The sequence below is a fragment of the Chiloscyllium plagiosum genome, unplaced genomic scaffold, assembly GCF_037043375.1.
Source record: "Chiloscyllium plagiosum isolate Xiang-an unplaced genomic scaffold, Cpla_swu_hap1 HiC_scaffold_35, whole genome shotgun sequence".
Classification (NCBI taxonomy): domain Eukaryota; kingdom Metazoa; phylum Chordata; class Chondrichthyes; order Orectolobiformes; family Hemiscylliidae; genus Chiloscyllium; species Chiloscyllium plagiosum.
In genome coordinates this window covers 46188762-46207741 of record NW_028270173.1, presented here as the reverse complement: position 1 = coordinate 46207741, position 18980 = coordinate 46188762, and the positions used below count along the sequence as shown (strand labels likewise).

Sequence of the window (18980 nt, the reverse complement as noted above, 5' to 3'; positions counted from 1 at the left end):
TAGTTGTGATAATCACACAGTGTCTGTCCCTGTGATATCAGTGCTGTATTTCTGATATTCACACAGGGACTGTCCCTCTGATATTAGCGCTTTATTTCTGATATTCAGACAGTGTCTCTCCCTGTGATATCAGCACTGTATTTCTGATATTCACACAGTGTCTGTTCCTGTGATATCAGCGCTGTATTTCCAATATTCACACAGTGAATGTCCCTCTGATATCAGCGCTGTATTTCCGATATTCACACAGAGTCTGTCCATGTGATATCAGCACTGTTTCCGAAAATCACACAGTGACTGTCCCTGTGATATCAGCGCTGTACTTCCGATATTCACACAGTGTCTGTCCATGTGATATCAGCGCTGTATTTCTGATATTCACACAGTGACTGCATCTGTGATATCAGCACTGTATTTCCGATATTCACTCAGTGTTTGTCCCTGTGATATCAGCGCTGTATTTCTGATATTCACACAGTGTCTGCCCATGTGATATCAGTGCTGTATTTCTGATATTCACACAGTGACTGTCCCTGTGATATCAGCGCTGTATTTCCGATATTCGAACAGTGTCTGTCCCTGTGATATCAGTGCTGTATTTCCGATATTCACTCAGTGTTTGTCCCTGTGATATCAGCGCTGTATTTCTGATATTCACACAGTGTCTGTCCCTGTGACATCAGCGCTGTATTCCTGATATTCACACAGTGTCTGTCCCTGTGATACCAGCGCTGTATTTCCGATATTCACACAGTGACTGTCCCTGTGATATCATCACTGTATTTCCGATATTCACACAGTGACTGTCCCTGTGATATCAGTGCTGTATTTCTGATATTCACACAGTGACTGTCCCTGTGATATCAGCGCCGTATTTCTGATATTCACACAGTGACTGTCCCTGTGATATCAGCGCTGTAGTTGTGATAATCACACAGTGTCTGTCCCTGTGATATCAGTGCTGTATTTCTGATATTCACACAGGGACTGTCCCTCTGATATTAGCGCTTTATTTCAGATATTCAGACAGTGTCTATCCCTGTGATATCAGCACTGTATTTCTGATATTCACACAGTGTCTGTTCCTGTGATATCAGCGCTGTATTTCCGATATTCACACAGTGAATGTCCCTCTGATATCAGCGCTGTATTTCCGATATTCACACTGAGTCTGTCCATGTGATATCAGCGCTGTTTCCGCTAATCACACAGTGACTGTCCCTGTGATATCAGCGCTGTATTTCCGATATTCACACAGTGTCTGTCCATGTGATATCAGCGCTGTATTTCTGATATTCACACAGTGTCTATCCCTGTGATATCTGCGCTGTATTTCTGATATTCACACAGTGTCTTTCCCTGTGATATCAGCGTTGTATTTCAGATATTCACACAGCGACTGTCCCTGTGATATCAGCGCTGTATTTCTGATATTGTATCTTTCCCTGTGATATCAGCGCTGTATTTCAGATATTCACACAGCGACTGTCCCTGTGATATCAGTGCTGTATTTCTGATATTCACACAGTGACTGTCCCTGTGATATCAGTGCTGTATTTCTGATATTCACACAGTGACTGTCCCTGTGATATCAGCGCTGTATTTCTGATATTCGCACAGTGTCTGTCCCTGTGATATCAGCGCTGTGTTTCTGATATTCACACAGTGACTGTCCCTGTGATATCAGCACTGTAGTTGTGATAATCACACAGTGTCTGTCCCTGTGATATCAGCGCTGTATTTCTGATATTCACACAGTGTCTTTCCCTGTGATATCAGTGCTGTATTTCAGATATTCACACAGCGACTGTCCCTGTGATATCAGCGCTGTATTTCTGATATTCACACAGTGACTGTCCCTGTGATATCAGCGCTGTAGTTGTGATAATCACACAGTGTCTGTCCCTGTGATATCTGCGCTGTGTTTCTGATATTCACACAGTGACTGTCCCTGTGATATCAGCGCTGTAGTTGTGATAATCACACAGTGTCTGTCCCTGTGATATCAGCGCTGTGTTTCTGATATTCACACAGTGACTGTCCCTGTGATATCAGCGCTGAATTTCTGATATTCACACAATGACAGCCCCTGTGGTGTTTAGTTAATGCTGCTGTTAATCTCATATTTGTATTTCAATAAATTCCCCCAGATTCATTTTACTATCTCAATGAATTTTAGCCGCAGCTCAGTATTGTGCTGGTGTTCTTTTTTAAAAGAAATGTGGTTTCTGTGTAACAGTGGAGAGGGGTGAATTGGATGTAATTAGGGGCCAGCTATGTTCTAATCGGCCTTACAATTCTGCCCCTGCAGTCAATCACTTTTCGTTGCTCTGCCTGTGATCTCTGCATCTCACTTTTCTTGACTCCCTTCTTTATGAATATCCGATCTCTGCTCCGTTTTCGAGGGGCATACAATTCTGGACCTTGTGTGTGAGAGAGAAATTGTAAACTGGACACGAACCTGACATTAAACCTCATCCCTCATATTTAAATCTAATCTTTGTGCTGTGTTTCTGAGTATGTGAGGGAAATTCTCACCCCCTTGCCCAAACCGCGGGGGGGTCTTTTCTGACCGACCCACAGTTCGGTCTGCATCTTTTTCTGAGAAATGCAATTCCTATCGCCACGAGGATTGTTTGTGTCTCCAAGTGTGAAAATATTACTCAGCTCGGTCTATAGAGGGAGGTGTGCCTCTGTGCTCTGGTAGTTAACTCCCACAAAAGAGGAAATACCCAGCCATCAGTGCTTCATGCTATCAGCTCCCTTCCTGTATCCACGAAAGGGGAGGGAATTGTGAGAGTCCACGGGGACATTGTGCACACCCCACCCTGATGGCCGTGTAGTGGGAGGATCGAGACTGAAGGTGCAACCACAGAGATGGCCCTCAGCAAACCCGTCTTCAGCCTGATGGAGGATCTGACCTGCTCCATCTGCCTGTCCCTGTTTGTGGAGCCGGTGCGGCTGGACTGCGAGCACAACTTCTGCAAGTCCTGCATCCAGAGGTGCTGGGGGAAGCAGCGCAAAGGGGCGTCCTGCCCGGAGTGTCGCGCTGTTTGCCCCAGCAGAGGCTACGCCAGCAACAGGGTGTTGGCCAATCTCTGTGAGAAAGCCCGGCAGCTGGAGCTGAACCCGGGGCTGCAGCAGGAAGGGGGTTCCCGCTGTCTGGAACACGATGAGAAGCTGAAGCTGTTCTGTCAGGACGACCAGGCTCTGATCTGTGTCATTTGTCGAGATTCACCGGCACACTCAGGCCACAGCTTCCTGCCTGTCACTGATGCAGTGAGAAAGTACAAGGTAAGAGGGCCTTTGTTGTTGCTGCAAAAATATGCGTTAGTTATGACTTCTGTATGAGTACATTGCAAAACAAGAAGCATTTCAAAATATATGGCGTTCCTCATTTGAACCTTTGCACTGCCAGATACCTCAACCCCAATGTAAACAATATAATTGTTATACTGGGATTGAGGCAAAATACAATACAAACAATACAACTGTTCTCTCAATGTCTCAAGGAACTATAGTATTTACATTCCCAAACTCTAACTTAGACCCTCAGTATATCAGTATATAATGTGGAGGTGCTGGTGTTGTACTGGGGTGGACAAAGTTTTTTTTAAAAAAATCACACAACACCAGGCTACAGTCATAGAGATGTACAACACAGAAACAGACCCTTCGGCCCAACTCGTCCATGCTGACCAGATATCCGAACATAAACTCATCCCATTTGCCAGCATTAGGCCCATATCTCTCTCAACTCTTCCTATTCATATACCCATCCAGGTGCCGTTTAAATGTTGTCATTGTACCACTTCCTCTGGCAGCTCATTCCATACACGCACTCACCCTAAACCTATGCCCATTAGTTCTGGACTCCCCCACCCCAGGGAAAGAACTTTGTCTATTTACCCTATCCAGGCCACTCATAATTTTATAAACATCTATAAAGTTTAAACACCGCAGCATCTGATGCTTCAGGAAAAAAAAGCCCCACCCTATTCTGCTGCTCCATGTAGCTCAAATCCTCCAACCCAGGGAACATCTTTGTTAATCTTTCCTGAACCCTTTCAAGTTTCACAACGTCCTTCTGACAGGGGGAGACCAGAACTGGAGGATTGAAGCTACAGGGAGAGGCTGAATAGGCTGGGGCAATTTTCCCTGGAGCATCAGAGGCTGCGGGGTGACCTTATAAAGGTTTATAAAATGATGACGGGCATGGATAGGATAAATAGACAAAGTCCTTTCCCTGGGGTAGGGGAGTCCCAGAACTAGATGGCATAGGTTTAGGGTAAGAGGGGAAATATTTAAAAGAGACCTAAGGGGCATTATTTTCACGCAGAGGGTGATGCATGTATGGAATGAGCAGCCAGAGGAAATGGTGGAGGCTGGTACAGTTACAGTTTGGAGGGATATGGGCCAAGTACTAGCAAAAGGAGCTAGGTTAGTTTAGGATATCTGGTTGGCATGGACGAGATAGATCGAAGGGTTTGATCCACGCTGTACATCTCTATGACTATAACCTAGAGTTGTGTGATTTTTAACTTTGTCCACCCCAGTCCAACACTAGCACATCCACATCATTGATATACCAAGGGTCTAAGTTAGAGTTTGGGAATGTAAATACTGTAGTTTCTTGAGATACTTAGTGAACAGTTATATTGTTTGTATTGTATTTTCACTGCAAGGTGCCTCAATCCCAGTATAACAATTGTATTGTTTACATTGAGATTGGTGAATAATCCTGTTAGACCATGCAACACCAGGTTATAGTCCATTAGCTTTACCTCGTGGATTTTCCCCTCTGCACCTTGGCAGCAGCTGCTCCAAGTTTAAGTGTGTCACTGAGCACATAGCCCTGGACTTTGGAATGTGCCAGTCTGCAACACTCGTTCGAGGTCAATCCCTTCCTGTGCAAGACTAACAAATTTCAGGCAAACCAAAGAGTTAACGGTCCTCCAGGCACAGTTGATGTTTGTCTCCGTGTTCAGGGAGCAGAGCACAGAATTGAACACATGCTGTATTCAATGTCCAATGTCCTCTACAGCCACAACATGACCTCTTAACTCCTATACTCAATACACTGACCAATGCAGTGTTCATCTGAGGATCACTGTGTTTCTGTTCAAAGTTGGCTTGAGTTTTTGTCAAGGTGCAGATTGCTGGCTCCAAGATTATACTATTTAGTTGTATTGGAGTCAGTTTCATTACAATGGGCCACTGCTTGATGACAACAACGGTGAAGCATGATTCTCTCATTAGAGAGCGATGACCTTATTAGAGAGGTTTGACCTGAAGGTTATCATGCCTCAGGCAAGGGGTGAGGTTGAGAAGGCTCGATCTTCAAGGTGACCTCAACCAGTACAAGAATTGAACCCATGTTATTGGTGTCACTCTGATTGGCGAACCAGCTGTCCAACCAACTGAGCTAAATATTCATCAATAAGCAATAGAGAACAACTTTATTACCAAAACGTTAACTCTGATTTCTCTCCATAGATGCTGCCAGACCTGCTGAACTTTTCCAGCAGTTTCTGTTTTCGTTTCTGATTTACAGCATCAGCAGTTTTTTTAGGTTTTTATTTTATTACAATATTACCTCGTTTACGTGAAATAAATATATAGTATCATTCTAATTGCTATTAGGGGTGGCACGGTGGCTCAGTGGTTAGCACTGCTGCCTCACAATTCCAGCCTCGGGCAATGCTCTATGTGGGGTTTGCACATTCTCCCTGTGTCTGCATGGATTTACCCCGGGTGCTCTGGTTTCCTCCCACAGTCCAAAGATGTGCAGGTTAAGTGAATTGGCCATGCTAAATTGCTCATAGTGTCCCAGGATGTGCAGGTTAGGTGGATTGGCCATGGGAAAGGCAGGATTGCACGGACTATAACACCAGGGTATAGTCCAACAGGTTTATTTGGAAACACTAGCTTTCGGAGCGCCGCTCCTTCATCAGGTGGTTATGGAGGACATAATTGTAAGACACAGAAAATATAGCAAAAGTTTTCAGTGCGATGTAACTGAAATTATACACAGATGCTCACACACACACTCACACTCACACACTCCCACACGCACCCTCTCACCACAGACTTAACCCCTTTACACTCACACACACATATGCACCCACTCTCACAGACACTCTCAACCCCCCCGCACCCCCCCCCCCCACACACACACACACACACACACACACACACTGACACACACACAAACTCACATGCACGGATACACATATACGTTTGTGGGGGGAATTTGTACTTGCAGAGTTACATTGTGCTTTGCCCAAAAACGCATGAATCCATGTAAGATTCTGTTAATTCATTTTTAGATTAGAATCAGTCTAAACATTATGGCACAGACAACAGCACACAGAGGTGCTAACACCCAATACATTATTTGGGCTGACACCAATTGTTAAAGTTTACCTGAGAATGTAATTTTTTTAAAAAAAGGTTTGTGATTTACATATGAAAGAAGTGAAACTATCGTGGTCATTCTAACAGATGAGAGACTTAAACAATTAGGGTACCTTCAATGTATAATTTCAGTTACATCACACTGTAAACTTTTGCTACGAATTCTGTGTCTTACAATTTTGTCCTCCACAACCACCTGATGAAGGAGCGTCACTCCGAAAGCTAGTGCTTTCAATTAAACCTGTTGGACTATAACCTGGTTTTGTGTGGTTTTTAACTTTGTACACCCCAGTCCAACACCGGCATCTCCAAATCATTACAAGGATAAGGTAGACATCTGGGTGGGATGCTCTTCAGGGGGCTAGTGTGGACTCAGTGGGCTGAATGGCTTGCTTCCACCCTGTAGGGATCTAAGATAATTGTAATAATGACTATAGAGACTCCTGTTACAATTTTTACATTATGTGAATTAGTTTCATTATATTCTTTATCTTTAAATAATGTTACGGTATCAGTTTAGTTATAACCCATGCAGTATTCCACGGAAACACTCAGCCTTTGGCCTCAGGAACAACAAGAGGTCTGTCAGTGGATCGCCCTTTCCTTTTACAGACATCTGTTCGATTTTTAAAAAAAGATCTCTCCTGAAAGCTTGTGAAGTTTACCCCCCACAGCTATTCCTCAAAACATTGAGAGAAACTCTGAGCACAAAACCACTTGAATCGACTGGAAAAGTACTCCGTTAATTTACCAGCTTGACTGCTTTTGATGCATGCTGGGAAACTGGGTTCGATGTCTTAGTGGGACAACACAATCTGTACACAGCAAAGGGTGTCGGGTCTCTGGCCAAACAAACAACAGATGCAAACTCGGCCTCATGTAAAAAGCGTAGGTTTTAAAGTAATAACTTCTATTAAGATATAGTTTCGACTGGGTTCAGAACATAAGAACTAGGCAGAGGAGTAGGCAATTCAGCTTCTCGAACCTGCTCTACTGTTTAATACAATTGTGGCTGATCTCATCTCGTTTTCAACTCTATTTTGCCCTATAACATAAAACATTCCACACACAACAGGCCCTTCAGTTCGCTGTCTGAGCTGACTACAAATCCCGTCTACCTGCATGTGGTCTGTACCCCTCTATTCTTTGCCTGTTCACATGTCTCTTTAAATGCCTGTTAAATGTTGCTATTTTATCTGCTTCTCCCACCTTCCCTGGCAGTGCATTCCAGGCACCAGACCCTCTGAGTAACAAAAACTAGCATCGCACATTTCCTTGAAAGTTCCCCCCATGTCCCCTAGTATTTGACACTTCCACCCTGGGAAAGAGACACTGACTATGGGCGGCACGGTGGCACAGTGGTTAGCACTGCTGCCTCACAGCGCCAGAGACCCGGGTTCAATTCCCGCCTCAGGCGACTGTCAGTGTGGAGTTTGCACGTTCTCCCCGTGTCTGTGTGGGTTTCCTCTGGGTGCTCCGGATTCCTCCCACAGTCCAAAAATGTGCAAGTTAGGTGAATTGGTCATGCTAAATTGCCTGTAGTGTTGGGTGGAGGAATAAATGTAGGGGAATGGGTCTGGGTGGGTCGGTGTGGACTTGTGGGGCCGAAGGGCCTGTTTCCACACTGTAAGTAATCGAATGTATCCATCCTATTCGTGCCTCTCATAACCTTATGTAGGTCTATGACCCCTCAGCCTCTCACGCTCAAGTGAAAATCATCCAAGTTTGTCCAGCCACTCCTTATAGCTAATAAGCACCAATTCAGACAACGTTCAGCTCTGAAGAAGAGTCATCTAGACTCGAAATGTGAGATTGCTCTGTCTCTATGGATGCCTGTCTAACCCGCTGTGATGTCCAGCATTTGTGTTTGTTTTTAGTACAGGTTCCAGCATCTGCAGTAACTTGCTCCAACATCCTGGTCAGCCTCTTCTGCACCCACTCCTTATCCTTCCCACAGTGTGGCGAGTAGAACTGCGCACAGTGCTGCAAATGTAGCCTCACCTTAGACATCTGCAACATGACTCACCAACTTTCCTTTTGCTATGCTCCGACCAATGAAGGCAAGCATGCCACATTCCTTCTTTATCACCTTATCCACTTGTGTGGACACTTTCAGGAAGCTATGAACTTGGACACCAAGATACCCCTGCATATCAACGCTCCTAAGGCTGCGGCCATTTACTATATACTTTCCTCCTGCATTTGACCTCCCAAAAAGTATTACCTCACACCTGTCTCGATAAAACTCCATTCGCAGTTTCCTGCTCAACTTTCCAGCTGATCTTTGTCCTGCTACGTCCTTTGATATCCTTCCTCATCATTCATAACTCCACCAACTTTGTGTTGTCTGCAAACTTACTACTCAATCCACTATGTTTTCATCGAAGTCACTTAACTATATATTTCAAATAACAGAGGCCCTACCACTGACCCTTGAGGTCACGGACCTCCTGTCAGAACACCCTTCATGACTGCCCTCTGCCTTTAATGGCCAAGCTAATTTTGTATACAAATTGCCAACTCACCATGAATTCCATGCGATTTGATCTTCTATCATAAAGGATTTTGTTGAATGCTTCAGTTACATCTCAATTAATTATTAATTAAAAATCTATCTATCTATCTCCTCCTTACATTTATTCAATGTCCCGGCACCCACTGCGCTCTGGCAATGAGATTGGGTTGGACCGAAGGGTGTGTTCCCATGCTGTATGACTCTGTGCAAATATGTCCAACTTCCTATGAATGCAAAAAAATACATGAATATGTATAAAAAAAACTATACAGCATATCGGACATTTAATCTATATATGTATGTGAGAAGTAAAGCCAGTACTTATTTAGGGATTGTCTGGAGATTTGTTCACAGCTGAAAAACATCAATTTCCACAGTACTTCCTGATAGTTTGCTTTTGTTTACTGTAGCAATTGCATGTATTTTTTTCCCATAGAATCTCTACAGTGTGGAAACAGGCCCTTCGGCCCAACAAGTCCCCACTGCCCCTCTGAAGAGTAACCCACCCAGATCCATTCCCCTACCCTATTATACTCTATTTGCCCCTGACAAATGCACCTAACCTGCCCATCCCTGAACACTACGGGCAATTTAGCACGGCCAATTCACCTAACCTGCATTGTGGATGGTGGGAGGAAACTGAGGAAACCCACGCAGACACAGGGAGAATGTGCAAACTCCACACAGATTGAGACTGGATTCGCTCCCAGGTCCCTGGCGCTGTGGGGCAGTAGTGGTTAAGCACTGAGCCACCCTGCCTCCCATTTGTTTGCTCCACTTTTTATTTGGAGATAGTATGTTAGAATCTTTTTCAAACCGTTTGCAGTTTGATCGAAGTGAAATACTGTGAAAGCTGGATGTCTGAAATATGCACAGAAAGTGCTGGAGAAACGCAGCAGGTCTGGTAGCAGACGTTGTAAAGATGAGTCAGGGGACTCTGTTTATGTTTCCAGCAACAGCCTGTTTTTAATCTGTATTTGCAATGCTGACACCATCTGGGTGGATTACAGCAAAACCATGTAGATTATTTGATACACCACTTAAACAGAAGATCTCTGGTTAATGCCTGAACTCTTGTCCTCATAGTTTGTGATCCAACAACACACGTCACAATCAAATCTGATTCTGCTTTTAGGATCAGTTGAAAGCATCTTTGGATTCCATGGAGAATGAAAAGGAAAGTAAAAGTGAATTAAAGCGACAACTGCAGAGAGAGATTTCCGAACTGCATGTGAGTATGACTTCAGTTTCCCTTATAATCCCGTGATACTTTACCTACCTGCTGTTCAAATGATCTCCGTCACTGTTGTAGCAACTCACCGGATGCCTGGAGAAGGACATCTCTGCACAGTTTTTCAAAATCCATCAATATCTCAAAGACAAAGAGAAATATTTAATCGAAGAGCTGAGGCAAAAGAAGGAGGAAGATCTGCGACCAATGGAGAAGAGCCTGAAAAGAATCGAAGAGGAACTAACTTCGCTTGAGGAGGGGATATCGAACCTTTGTGTAGACATCAAACAGCAAGACAATATCTCTTTTCTCAAGGTGATCATTTTATATTAAAAAGACCCTAAGCTGCTGGTGTAATTGCAAACAGAAATTCATGAGATGGTCTGACATTGGTGAACTCAGTGTTGAGTCCAGAGAGCTGAATCAAAAGATGAAGTGCTGCTTCTCAAGCTAGCGTTGAGCTCCATTACAGCACTGTAGCAGGACCTAGTTCAGAAACATTAGTGTCGCAACAAGTTGGAGAATAAGTGTTTGGAAGCGCAGGGTCACACGTGTTTTCTGAATGGGGGTGTGCTGCAAAGCCATTACCCTGTGAGTGTTTGGTCTCCCACAGTACAACATCCTGAAACGCAAATAATGTGTATGAGAGTAAAATAGGAACAAAGCAATCACTGTTTCACTTGAGGGGAGTGTTTGAATCATTGGTTGGTGTAAAGGGAGGATGCGGAAGCTAAGTGTTGCATCTCCTGCATTTGCAAAGAAAGGTGGTGTTTGGGATGAAAGCGGTTGTTGGTGACGACTGAGGACCAGGGTGTCTTAGAGGGAAAAGTCTCTTTTGGAGCACTGAAAGGGGGAGGGCAGGGGAAGGTCTGATTAGTGGGGGCACTATGCTGGAGGGTGGCAGGAAAGACAGAGGATGACGATTTAATATGCGGGCTGGTGAGGTGGAGGGTGATGAGGAGGGAAAATCTATCATGGTGCTAGTTGGGAGAGAGAAGGCGGAGTGCGGAGAGACACACAATGGATCAGCCATTATGGAGAGTCCTATCATCCACCATGGCGAAGAATGAGGGGCTAACCTCGGTTGAGGAAAACAACAAGATTTGGTGGTAGCACGATGGCTCAGTGGTTAGCACTGCAGCCTCCCAGCACCAGGGACCTGGGTTCGATTCCAGCTTCAGGCGACTGTCTGTCTGTGTGGAGCTTGCACATTCCCCCGGTGTCTGCATGGATTTTCCTCCAAGTACTCCAGTTTCTTCTCAGAATCCAAAGATGTGTGGGTTCGGTGGATTGTTCATGCTAAATTGCCCATAGTGTCCAGGGGTGTGTAGATTATTCATGGGAAATGCAGGTTTACAGGGATGGGGGGAAGTGGGCCTGGGTGAGATGTCCTACAGAAGGTCGGTGTGGGTTTGAAGGGCCGAATGGCCAGTTTCCATACGATAGGGATTCTATGATTCCAGCTGTTCAGAAGCAAAATTCCTAAAGATTGCACTGTCAGGACAGAAGCCACAGACTTGGGAAAAACTTGGAAGCAGGGTGTGACAACATGCTGCAGATATAACTGAGGGAGTTGATGGGCTTATAATGAAGCAGCTTATCCTCAGAAATGGGGACTGAATAGTTCAGGAAGGGTCAGAGATGGACTCAAGTGAGGGTGAAACAATGCTGGAAATTGACAAGGAATGTTTTGGAGCGAGTTGTAAAAGGCTTTGATCGAGTCTGGAATGAGTGAGGGAGGGAAATTTAGGGCTTGAACGATCCACGTTCAACGTATCTCACAAAAGGTCAGCCTTTGCCAGGCCGGTACCCATAGCAACACCTTCCACTGCAGTGGAAGTGAGTGGAGTTGAAGGTGAGGTAGTTCAGAGTGGGAACAAGCTCAGACAGGAGGAGGAGGGTGGTGCTGGATCTGGACTGGTCTAACCTCTGTTAGAGACACGAGAGGCTTCACTTAACAGGGTTGTTAAAGAGGCGTTTGGTGGGTTGGTGCTTATTGGTAAGGGGATTGAGTTTCGGAGCCATGAGGTCATGTTTCAGCTGTACAAGACACTGGTAAGGCTCACCTGGAGTATTGCATACAGTTCTGGTCATTGCATGAAAGGAAGGATGTGGAAGCTTTGAAAGAGGTTCAGAGGAGATCCATTAGGATGTTGCCTGGTATGGAGGGAAGGTCTTACGAGGAAAGGCTGAGGGAAATGAGTCTGTTTTCATTGCAGAGAAGAAAGTTAGGAGGTGACTAGACAGTATATTCCTGTCAAGGTGAAATGAAAGGCTGGTAGATATAGGGAATGCTGGATGACTAAAGAAATTGAGGGTTTGGTTAAGAAAAAGAAGGAAGTATATGTCAGGTATAGACAGGATAGATCGAGTGAGTCCTGAGAATAATATGAAGGCAGTAGGAGTCTCCCGAAGAGGGAAATCAGGAGGACAAAAAGGGGATTTGAGATAGCTTTTCCAAATAGAGTTAAGGAGAATCCAAAGGGCTTTTACAAATACATTAAGGACAAAAGGGTAACTAGGGAGTGAATAGGGGCCCACCAAAGATCAGCAAGGCGGGCTTTGTGTGGAGCCGCAGGAGATGGGAGAGATATTAAACGAGTATTTTGCATCAGCATTTACTGTGGAAAAGCATATGGAAGATATAGACTGTCGGGAAATAGATAGTGACATCTTGCAAAATGTCCATATTACAGAGGAGGGAGTGCTGGATGTTTTGAAACGCATAAAAGTGGATAACTCCCCAGGAGCTGATCAGGTGTACCCTAGATCTCTGTGGGAAGCTAGGGAAGTGATTGCTGGGCCTCTTGCTGAGATATTTGTATCATCAATAGTCACAGGTGAGGTGCCAGAAGACTGGAGGTTGGCTAACGTGATGCCATGTTTAAGAAGGGTGGTAAGGACAAGCCAGGGAACTACAGACCAGTGAGCCTGACCTTGGTGGTGGGCAAGTTATTGGAGGGAATCCTGAGGGACAGGATGTGCATGTATTTGGAAAGGCAAGGACTGATTCGGGATAGTCAACATGGTTTTATGCGTGGGAAATCATGTCTCGCAAACTTGATTGAGTTTTTTGAAGAAGTAACAAAGAGCATTGATGAGGGCAGAGCAGTAGATGTGATCTATGTGGACTTCAGTAAGGCATTCGACAAGGTTCCCCATGGGAGTCTGATTAGCAAGGTTCGATCTCGTGGAATACAGGGAGAACGAGCCATTTGGATACAGAACTGGCTCAAAAATAGAAGACAGAGGGCGGTGGTGGGGTGTTGTTTTTCAGAGTGGAGGCCTGTGACCGGTGGAGTGTTACAAGAATCAGTGCTGGCTCTATTACCTTACATCATTTATATAAATGATTTGGATATAAGCATAAGAGGTACAGTTAGTAAGTTTGCAGATGACACCAAAATTTGAGGTGTAGTGGACAGCGAAGAGGGTTACCTCCGAGTACAACAGGATCTTGATCAGATGGGCCAGTGGGTTGAGAAGTGGCAGTTGGAGTTTAATTCAGATAAATGCGAGGTGCAGCATTTTGGGAAAGCAAATCTTAGCAGGACTTATGCACTTAATGGTAAGATCCTAAGGAGTGTTGCTGAACAAAGAGACCTTGGAGTGCAGGTTCATAGCTCCTTGAAAGTTGTAGGTAAATAGGATAGTGAAGAAGGCGTTTGGTATGCTTTCCTTTATTGGTCAGAGTACTGAGTAGGACAATAGGACAATATCAGGAGTAGTTTCTTCATTTGGAGAGTTGTAGGGGTGAGGAATGGCCTGCCTGCAACAGTAGTAGACTCGCTGACGTTAAGGGCAATTTAAATGACATTTAAGGGTAGATAGGGATAGTAATGGTTCGATGGGCATCAGGTTAGTTTCACAGGTCGGCGCACCGTCGAGGGCCGAAGGGTCTGTACTGCTGTAATGTTCATTGTTCTACGAAAACAAAAAATGCTGGCAATCACAGCAGGTCAGGCAGCATCCGTGGACAGTCAGAAAGGTAACGTTTCGAGTCTCAGAATGACACTTCACCCACTCAGGGAAGAACCATTATCTAGACTCGAGATGTTAACTTTCTGTCTGTCCACGGATGCTGCCTGACCCGCTGTGATTTCCAGCACCTGCAGTAATGTTCTCCTGAGGAGACAATCAGGATGGACAATGAATTGTAAAGGGTTCAACGACCATGGTAAAGATGAACTGGTTGCTGTAATCCTTCATTTAAGCTAAAAGATTGTCTTGCTTTAGTTTTTTTTTATTCCCCGCTCCCCGAATTTCCTGAAGTGAATGGTATGTTGGGGGTTCAGTCTGATGGTGACCAACCATGAGTATCGATCTTTCAAACTTTAAAGTCTTAAACAGCAGAGCAAATCCTATCCGATGTGTTGAGGGCAGGGGTAACTGATGTGGTATCACTGTAGTGTGTCAGTGAAAGCTCCAATCAGTTCCGTTTGTTTTTTACTAAAATCACTGCTTATTTATTTTTATAATGTACAACCTAAACAGCACCATGTATCTATTAACGTGATTCTGATTCTTTATCCTGCAGGAAGCAAAGAGATTGGGAGAAAGGTGAGTGTCTAATCTCAGTGTGCATCTGGGTTTTGTTGCCTGCATCCAGCAATGAATGATTAATTCAATCCCATTTTAACAGATATCTGTCCAGCAAGGAGGACAGAGAAGATGCAGAGAGCAGTGAAGCTGAAGAAGATAACCATAAAAGCCAGGATTCTGAGGATGATGAAGGAGAAGGAAGTGAACGCTCAGCAGAAGAAGAAAAAGAGACGCCTCTATATTCAAGAAGGAAATACACAGGATTCCGAGGCCCGTTGCTCTACACAGTGTGGAAGCAAATGAAACAGATCATCTCTCCGGGTAAGAAACCCCACAGCTTTGTGTCCACTCTCTGGAAAGTTTCTGTTCTGTTATTGAGTGGAGGAGGTCACTGTTGGCAGTATCCCCTGGGATCTCTCACTCAAGGGCCTTACTTTGGGTGGGACCTGAGGGGAAGTGATACAACAATGTTCGGGATCAGAACAGCGTTTGTTATGGTATTCACATCCAGACGTTTAACAGAATTGGAAGTGGTCAGAAATCACGAGTCCTTTCCTAGGACACGGCAGCTCCCACGTTGGCAGGGGACAGAAATGGAGTCGGTTCCAGATCCACAAATGTGTTTACATTGGCTGCTCGACATTTTAATTCTCCACAGTGTCACTTTTCAGACCAGGTAAGGGCGAGTGTACACCTTACATTGGGATAACAGGGTAAGGTGTCATGTTGGACTCCTGGGGCACTTTTCGAAGGAGTAAAAACTGCTGGGATTGAGGTAGAGTAGCCATCCTTTGTGAGAAGTGAGCTACGACATTGGGAGAGGTCAGGTACCATCTTGAGCTGTTAAATCTAGACAAGCTTGTCACAAAATAGTGCATTGAGAATTCCTACCTGTCAAAGGACTGTCATCGTTGTCAAAAACTGTCATGGCATCAAAGGGACCAGTCTCAGCATTTAAAGCTCCCGATATACAAATGAGTGAAAATAAATCTGGAAAGTTTCTATCTCACTCTGTTGACATAAGCCTGACAATTTCCTCTCTTGTCGAAGAGTGTATGCTGGAAAACTACAACCGGCCAGGCAGCATCTGGTGAGCAGGAGAGTTGACATTTCGAGCATTAGCTCTTCAACAGGAGCGTTGGAAACATGGAGTCTCCTGCACCTTAGATGCTACCTGACAGGCTGTGCTTTTCCAGCACCACACTCTTCGACTCTGATCTCCAGCATCTGCAGTCCTCACAATCTCCTAATTTCCTGTCTTGGGTGAGTGCTGGAAAGCTATGCGAATTCAGGTTATTACGGTAGGGTTCACTTGAGGTAGACAGCGGCAATTGCTTTTAGATTTTTTTTGATGTGGGACTGTGAATTCCAACACTTGATACACTTGAATGCAACATTTCGTGTCATAAGACTGTATCTTGCTCTTGAAATGTGCATATAATAATTGTGCTTTTATGACTGAGTATTTTTCTTAGTATATGAAGTCCGTAAAACATTTACATTAGAACAATAGAACTTCAACTTTCATTATCTATGCTTGGGTCTGGAGGTAAGCCATGGTTGATGCTCAGTGTGTTGGCATGGGAGGTCAAAGAGCATAGGGTAGTAACTGGGTGAATGGGTTGGTATGTAATGGCATTATGTTGGCATAGGTGCCACCCAGCATCCAGTCTGTCTGATCTAGAAAGTGACCACAAGTAGGCCATCACTAACAGAGGAAATGTTGGCAAACTACTGCAGGTGTGGCTACATCTGAAAAAATTCATATTGGACCTGAAGCATTCACTCTGTTTCTCTCTTCACAGATGAGTTTCATCCAGTATTCTGTGAGTCTATTACCGCCTTACCTGTGGTCACCTTGTTGATCAGACAGACTGAATGCTGAGTGGAAAAACTGCAGATCAAGGATAACTGTCACCTCTCCCTCCCCTCGCAGGCTGTTCAGAGGAAGTGGTGTTTCACATGGAACACTGTCATTCATTTATTGACATCCATATTTATTCCAGGCAGTTGCTGTCCTGTCACCTTACAGTGATGCACCACTGAAAGCCAGTGTTTCTGCACATGCACAGTCCCTGCACCATTAATGGTCAAGTTTGGACAATAAACACTGCCATCTACCCAGTTTGTAATCCATCTGTACTTATTGGAGAGCAGCAATGTGTCTAACTATACTCTGGACCTAGTCTGTAATACATCTGTCCGCTGTACACAGAGTCATACGGTATGGAAACAGACTCTGCAGTCCAACCAATCCATGCCAACCATAATCCCAAACTAGACTAGTCCCACTTACCCACTCCTGCCCCATATCCCTTCAAACCTTTCCTATTCATGTACTTATCCAAATGTCTTTTAAATGTTGTAACTGTAGCCACATCCACCACTTCAGGAGGTTCATTCCACCCATGAAACACCTTTTGTGTAAAACAATTGTCCCTCGTGTCTTTTTTTTTTTTTAAACCTCCTTCCTCTCCCCTTAAAAATGTACCCCCTATCGAGGGAAAAGACAACTACCATTAACTCTGTCTATACCCTGTATTATTTTATAAACTTCTACATGGTCACCTCTCAACTTCCTACACTCCAGAGAAAAACGTCCCTGCTTATCCAGCCTTTCTTTAAAACTCAAACCTTCATATTGGAATGTGGTAATCTGTCTAACTATGCACTGTACCCAGCCTGTAATACAGCTGACCACTGTACATATCAGAGTGGCAATATATCTAACAATGCACTGCACCGCACCCAGTCTGTAATATAGCTGTCCACAGTACATATTGAAGTGTATGATATATCTAACTACAAATTGTAACCAGTCTGTTATACATCTAACCACTGTACAGATTGGAGTGCGGTCACACATTAAACTATATTTTCCTAACCATTTTGGTGTAGATTACTTAACGTGATGTATTTGCTGTTTTTGCAGCCCCAGCCTCACTGACCCTGGACCCAAACACAGCGCACCGTAATCTCATCCTGTCTGAGGACCTGACCAGTGTGAGACACAGTGACAGGGAATTACAGCTTCCTGACAACCCGGAGAGATTTGACAGGGCCCCATGTGTTCTGGGGTCACAGGGATTCACATCAGGGGAACACTACTGGGAGGTGGAGGTGGGGAAGAAGGCTGAGTGGGACGTGGGTGTGACTAAAGAGTCTGCAAATAGGAAGGGAAAGATAACACTGGGACCTAGGAGTGGGTACTGGGCAGTATGGCTAATAAATGGGGATGAATATGAAGCCACTGAAAGCTCACTAGTCACCCTGACTCCAAGTGTGAAACCCAGGAGCATTGGAGTTTACCTGGACTATGAGGGCGGACTGGTGACCTTTTACAACGCTGATGACATGTCCGTTCTCTACACCTTCACTGACACATTCACCGAGAAACTCTTCCCTTATTTCTGTCCAGGATTCTTCGAAGAGGGTAAAAATGATGCTCCTCTTCAACTGTGTCATTTCAAATAATAGATTCTTAAACTGGTGGCTCTGAGTAATTTTCCCTCATTGCTCTCCCCACACACAATGAGAGAGAAAGAATTGGCGGATGGAGGGGAGGACATAAAATGAAATGTGACCTCAGCCCTCAGTGTATGTCAGACATATGTCTGGTGGTGATTTATGGGTTTATCTGTGTTTCTACCTTGTGGTACCTTAAAAACATGATTGAAACTCAGTGTAGTCTGGCAGGGTGTTAGGTGGGAAAACCAGGAGTCAGGTGGGAACAGTTGGATCAGGCGGGAAGTGTTTTGCCTGTTCTGCTTTTCCTGCCAGGAGGTTCAGGAACCTAACCCAAGGAATCAGCCTGCATCTTCAGAAAGGGGAATGATTTTGGGAATCCGAATCTTTCTTTTGTGGTGTTTGAACAATTGTAAGTCATGCATCACTTGTGGGTGTTGTTCAGTTCTGATGTAATATTTTCCTAATATACAATACATTTTTTGACACATGTATGAAGACCCAGTTTGTTGTTGAAACTTATTTGCAAAAGCAACTTTCATGTTAAAACGTAACTGCTAAGTGGCTTTCCTATAGTTTTAGTTTTGGATGCCCCATCAATCAAATCACCCGTAATTATAAGAACAATTATCAAACGATGTGCACCAGAGGCAGTACAACAATAACAAAAGGGGAGGGAAAGAGGGAGGGAAATGAATTAAGAAAGGCTTGGAGGGGGAGCATTGCACTCCAACCCCTGCAGTGCTCACCTCTGTCCAAATACCTTAAGGCTGCTGGGAGACACTGCCTTCTTCCTCTCTGCAATGACCT

At 44.5% G+C, this 18980-nt stretch overlaps 2 protein-coding genes across 2 annotated transcripts in view; one reads left to right on the top strand and one right to left on the bottom strand.

The window, feature by feature from the left end:
* Window positions 1-10276, bottom strand: part of LOC122541299 (zinc-binding protein A33-like) — a 119091-nt gene extending 108815 nt beyond the window's left edge. Inside the window, exon 1 of the mRNA XM_043677925.2 lies at window positions 10212-10276. The gene's annotated coding sequence lies outside the window, so the exon portion shown is untranslated. The remainder of the gene's footprint in view (window positions 1-10211) is intronic.
* On the top strand, window positions 2243-18670 carry LOC122541293 (zinc-binding protein A33-like). The gene is made up of 6 exons (XM_043677912.2): window positions 2243-3294; window positions 10068-10163; window positions 10245-10478; window positions 14701-14723; window positions 14806-15026; window positions 17638-18670. Exons 1-6 carry the CDS (start codon window positions 2878-2880, stop codon window positions 18177-18179), a joined length of 1533 nt encoding a protein of 510 aa, XP_043533847.2. The 5' UTR covers window positions 2243-2877; the 3' UTR covers window positions 18180-18670.
* Window positions 18671-18980: the final 310 nt, after the last annotated feature.

Excerpts from the sequence above, each read along its gene's own strand:
- LOC122541293 (XM_043677912.2), top strand. The coding sequence starts at position 2,878 with ATGGCCCTCAGCAAACCCGTCTTCAGCCTGATGGAGGATCTGACCTGC. Across the intron at positions 3,295-10,067 it reads ATGCAGTGAGAAAGTACAAG|GATCAGTTGAAAGCATCTTT; the intron begins GTAAGAGGGCCT and ends TTCTGCTTTTAG. Across the intron at positions 10,479-14,700 it reads ACAATATCTCTTTTCTCAAG|GAAGCAAAGAGATTGGGAGA; the intron begins GTGATCATTTTA and ends TTTATCCTGCAG.